Source organism: Podarcis raffonei, chromosome 10, assembly GCF_027172205.1.
Source record: "Podarcis raffonei isolate rPodRaf1 chromosome 10, rPodRaf1.pri, whole genome shotgun sequence".
In the NCBI taxonomy this organism is placed as follows: Eukaryota; Metazoa; Chordata; class Lepidosauria; order Squamata; family Lacertidae; genus Podarcis; species Podarcis raffonei.
The window spans coordinates 65340409-65346046 of NC_070611.1; the positions used below are offsets into that span (position 1 = coordinate 65340409).

The window sequence follows — 5638 nt, forward strand, 5'->3', positions numbered from 1 at the left end:
ATTTGATAGAAAAGAGAGAGAAGCTTGATTGATTTGTCCAACCTTAGCTGTGATTAACTGCCCCACAACACGTAGTTTAGCTTTCGTGTGATAAATCCATAATGTTCTGCATTGGGGAGGTGTCTGGCCCTTTCTTTTGCCGCTGCCGAAGGTATTCTGCATATATGGCAATGACCTGCTCTCAGGGCCAGATTTAGGTTTGATGAGGCCCTAAGCTACTGAAGGTAATGGGGCCCTTTCTATGTCCAGCTGTCCTTTGTCAACAACAAATTTGTCCCTGTTTTTTGTGTTGAATATATGCGATATGGTCATTTATGGACCTAGTAGGTATCTATTTGCACATAACAAAATATGTATTTTATCAAAGTAATTGTTTGAAATACAGTCAAGAAGAAGTATATTAATAGTGAAATACAATAAAGAAGAGGTATATTAGTAGTGAAATAATTATTAAGCTCTGACTTAAAATGATTTTTTTATATGATGATTGCTTTCATTTTATGGATCAGTGGTCTCGTTAGATAGTAAAATTAATGTTAAATTGCTGTTTTAGGGGTTGTTTTTAAAAGTCTGGAACGCTATGGTTTTGGAATGGACCTCCGGAATGGATTAAGTTTGAGAACCTAGGAACCACTGTACAGTGGTACCACGCGTTACATACGCTTCAGGTTACATACGCTTCAGGTTACAGACTCCGCTAACCCAGAAATAGTACCTCAGGTTAAGAACTTTGCTTCAGGATGAGAACAGAAATCGTGCTTTAGCAGCGTGGCGGCAGCAGGAGACCCCATTAGCTAAAGTGGTGCTTCAGGTTAAGAACAGTTTCAGGTTAAGAACGGACCTCCGGAACGAATTAAGTACTTAACCCGAGGTACCACTGTATATAGAAATGAGCAAACCAGTGATATTTTAGGGAGCAGGCTAGCAGGCGGGGCCCATTACTTACATCATAGGAGCCTACACAACACAAAACAAAACACGGTTGCTGTATGTGGGTTTTATTTTGTTTTTTATCTTATATTTTTGAAATGTACAACCAGGTTTGTTTTTCCTTTAAATTTTTTGGGGGCCCCCAAGAGAGTGGGGCCCTAACCTATAGCTTGTTTAGCTTATACGTAAATACGGCAGCGTCTGCTCTGCAAGGGAAAAGCAAGCAGGTCCAATCTCTTCTTCCAACAGGGGCTTAATGGGAGCAAAGCAAGGCGAGAAGCGCCCTTTGTTGCAGAGGTACGTAAGTTCGCCTTCCTGGGCTGAGTCGGAGGAAGAGCACACTGCACCCAAGTAAGTTTCTATGCTTCTTGCACATTGTCTGGCCCCAGAAGCCAATGTCAAAGTTGCACCTCATATGTCCCCGTCCCTCCCGCCAGGGTATTGCTTTCTGATGAATGGTGGTAAATTGATTTCCTCCTAACTCCCTACCTGGAAAGCACCTGTGAATCTGGGAGTCATAGTCCAGAACATCTGGATGTCACTGCTAGGTCTAGGGGAGAAGAAATTTGATTCAGTTCACATTTAAAGGCAAACCTGCCTAATTCGAAATTTGCACTTCTCCAAATTGTGCAATGCAGTTTCCCGGCAGTGTAATGGGCACAAAAATCTATATGGGAAAAGCGTGCGTAGAAATGCATATGTTAGTGAAGATAACATACAAAACGCACTGCGTTAGGGGGAAATGGGTTTGCAGCGTCTAATAAGCAAAATTAAATGCGAAGTTGTGTCTATTAGAAGAAATTCACCGATGAGTTTTCGTGAGGACTTAAAAAAAAAATCGTTGCAAACTGATGTGGAGTTCTGAAACTTAAAAAAGAGAAACGAAAATGGTCAGATTGGTCCATTCAGAGTTGGATAACCTTGGTTTTAGCTATAGTTGTTGTTGTTTAGTCGTTTCCAACTCTTCGTGACCCCATGGACCAGAGCACGCCAGGCACTTCTGTCTTCCACTGCCTCCCGCAGTTTGGTCAAACTCATGTTGGTAGCTTCGAGAACACTGTCCAACCATCTCGTCCTCTGTCGTCCCCTTCTCCTTGTGCCCTCCATCTTTCCCAACATCAGGGTCTTTTCCAGGGAGTCTTCTCTTCTCATGAGGTGGCCAATGTATTGGAGCCTTAGCTATAGTTATACAGGACATTTGTGTGTGAGAGATGAAAGTTTCTGCGAGTTCCTTATATCAAGAGAACATCCAATGGAAATATTTTGAAGGAGTAGCGTCTCCCCATAAGCCTCTTTCCAAAAGTTACACATGTCCAGAGAAGGTGATTGCAAGTACCTGAGATCCAGGTCCCTCTCTGTAGTGGCCCCCTTTTTGTTTTGCTCCCATCCAAGCTAGTATATTTTAGTCCTTTGAGAAAGCCTACTTTATTTTCACTTTAAAAACAAAAAACAAGTTTTTAATGTTTGAAGTTTTTAATGTTTGAAGTTTTATTCTGTTTTTAGTCCTCTGTTGGGAGCCACCCAGAGTGGATGGGGAAACCCAGTCAGATGGGCGGGGTATAAATGATAAAAATTATTGTTTTTATTATTATTGAAAGCTTTTGTGGTCTAGGATACTGTCTAGACCAGGGGTAGCCAACATAGTGCTCTTTGGGCTCCAATTCCGAAGTTGGAAAATGCTGTTGGGCTTGAGTCTTGCTTGCAGGCTTCCCAGAGACCTCTGTGAGAACAGGATGCGGCAATTGACTCTATTGAGTGGAGTGGTTCTTAACTCTTAAGTCAATGGTCACAAATGGTGGGAACTCTAGTCCAACAGTATTTGGAGGTCACCAAGATGGCGACCCCTGATCTGGACCATGATATCAAAGCTATCTGTAGGTTTTCTCTTGTTGGTATTTGTAGTTGGCTGTACAATTTCACTTAAAGCTTAACTGTATGCTGTTGGACTGGGTTGTGTTTAATATTGTGAGCTGCCTTGGGGGCCAATGTGGCTGGGGAAAGGGATTGAAGCTGTAAGGATGATAATATTCTGGAGGAAAAGCATTGGGAAGGAAATGTTGCAGGGGACTAGAAACTTTGCATTTGGCAAATTCCTCTTATGCCCTCCGGGAGTCTTATGTAGCAACCCGAAGCACATAAGGTAGTTAATAATAATAATAATAATAAATTATTTATATCCCGCCCTCCCCAGCCGAAGCCGGGCTCAGAGTGGCTAACAACAGTAAAATAATACAGCATTCTAAAATCAATTCATTATAAAATCAGTTCAAATCAAATTGATGGCAACCATTGGGCTAGAGTTCTGTGAAGAATTACCAAAGACGGGGGTCAGGCTGTGCCCTGGCCAAAGGCCTGGTGGAACAGCTCTGTCTTGCAGGCCCTGCGGAAAGATGTCAAGTCCCACAGGGCCCTAGTCTCTTGTGGCAGAGCGTTCCACCAGATCGGAGCCACAGCCGAAAAAGCCCTTGCTCTGGTTGAGGCCAGCCTAACCTCCCTGTGGCCCGAGACCTCCAAGGTGTTTTTGTTTGAGGACCGTAAGGTCCTCCGTGGGACATACCAGGAGAGGCGGTCCCGTAGATACGAGGGTCCTAGGCTGTATAGTTCCCCCTCATACGGTTGCAATGAAAAGGGGAGGAGCATTTGAGAGGCTAATCCTTTTGTCAAAGCAATGCATAATCTTGCCAGCCGACGGCACCCTTACATGAAATTCTCCCTTACAGAAACACTCCCTTGGAACAGCCGGCTCCAGAGACGCGAGGAAGCAAAACTTGGAAGCTGAGCGAAAAGGAAAGCAGCTCATCGAAATGGGGGCTGCACTCACTGTAAGTGGCAGAGGGAAAGGGCATGCTTGGTTTTCAAGCGACTGAGTCGGAGTCGGTGGCAGCAAATAAAGGCAACTTCTGAGCAGGGAGGGGGAGGAATTCAGCTCACATTCAAAGGTGAACATACACATGGTGTGGCCGGCATTTCTTTCTGATGTCCATCAACACGGAAGAGATTTCCCATTGCCCACGCAGATCCTTGGAGAGGTTAACAACGTTACGTTGTTAAATTGTGGGGCTGTAATGTTAAGACACAGATCCTGAACCCCCCCTTCTTTTGTCTCCTGTTCCTTGCCTACCTACCCATTTTGGTCCTCCCTGTGGCCCAACCCATTTCTGATGGTGGCTCAACTGTCCTAAAACCAAAATTCTAAAAAGGGAAATTGGAGCACATTTCCGCAGGTCCTCGCTCCATGAATCCAATGAAGATCTTCAGATTTACTTTAGCACGTGCTGGGACACAAGTTGCTGCAAGTCTTCATTGCCTATGCTGTTGCCAATTGAGTCCTAGCATAAAGCACCAAAAGTCTCCTCCCCACATGCTTTGTTGAATGGTTTCTTTAAATTTGAAGGTTCATTATTGTTCCACAAGATGTGTATTTCTTTAAGGGCCAGAGCAAAGAACGTGACCTAGTTTTATAGCTGTGAAGCAGTGTAGCAGGTGCTGTTAAGTTATGTTAATTAAGCTATTGGGTATAGTATATAAAGAGCAGCACCTAGCTGTCTCTGTTCCCTGGTGGTTGGGTTGGTGGATGGGTCATGCTTATTGATATAATTAATGTAAAAGGAGTTTTTGTTATTAAAACCTAGCTACAATTATTTTAGGGACGCAGGTGGCACTGTGGGTTAAACCACAGAGCCTAGGGCTTGCCGATCAGAAGGTCGGCGGTTCAAATCCCCGCGACGGGGTGAGCTCCCATTGCTCGGTCCCTGCTCCTGCCAACCTAGCAGTTCGAAAGCACGTCAAAGTGCAAGTAGATGAATAGGTACCGCTCCAGCGGGAAAGTAAACGGCGTTTCCGTGCACTGCTCTGGTTCGCCAGAAGTGGCTTAGTCATGCTGGCCACATGACCCGGAAGCTGTACGCCGGCTCCCTCGGCCAATAAAGCGAGATGAGCGCCATAACCCCAGAGTCGGCCACGACTGGACCTAATGGTCAGGGGTCACCTTTTACCTTACAGTTATTTTGTGTTTCTTGTAATGTGTGGTCTCCCCAGCACACCTTCTGCAGTGCAACTAGTCTGCAGATAGCCACCATCTTTTTCCTCCCTACAGGTATAGCAGATTCTTCTCTTGGGCCTCCTCTCTCCAGACTGCCATCTGCAGGACCAGCAAGACTCTCTTCATCTCCATCTTTGCGGTGGTGCTCCTCGCTGTTCTTTCCACCTTCCTCCTGGGCTTCTCCTTCCAGAGGCCAGCAGAAGGAGCCCCTGTCGGGACAGGCGACATTTGGACATCCATGCAGCAGCTACTGTGGCCATATACTCGCCTCCAGCACCAAGCTCCACCTCCCGTATAATTCACTGGTGGGAGTTCAAGATGAGGTCCCTTTTGGACATCAAGATGGGGAGCCGTCCTGCCATGTGGTTTTCAATGGGCAGGTGCAAAGGGGTAGAAAATATTTCAAGCTCTCTGAACTTTCAACATCATCCAAGGTCCCCATGCAGCTTCCAGATGCAACATCTCAATTTTTCTGGAGGCCCTGCCCTTGCAAGTTATTTCCTGGTAATTCAGTTCAAAACGAAACACAGTTTGATGCTTTCCGGCACCTTCTGAATTTTTAAAAATCTCTCTTCCCTCCCTCCCCCAATCGTACCGAAGCTGCAAGCTCTTAGGAAACGTGTTTTAGGAAACACTTGGGAGTGAATATAGTTTGTCCACAACAGA

General features: G+C 45.3%; 1 protein-coding gene across 1 annotated transcript in view; it reads left to right on the plus strand.

The window, feature by feature from the left end:
- IRAG2 (inositol 1,4,5-triphosphate receptor associated 2) overlaps positions 1-5561 on the plus strand; it is a 58990-nt gene extending 53429 nt beyond the window's left edge. Inside the window, exons 34-36 of the mRNA XM_053406593.1 lie at positions 1180-1281; positions 3651-3752; positions 5027-5561. Coding sequence (XP_053262568.1) covers positions 1180-1281; positions 3651-3752; positions 5027-5270 — 448 coding nt within the window. The 3' untranslated portion in view covers positions 5271-5561. The remainder of the gene's footprint in view (positions 1-1179; positions 1282-3650; positions 3753-5026) is intronic.
- Positions 5562-5638: the final 77 nt, after the last annotated feature.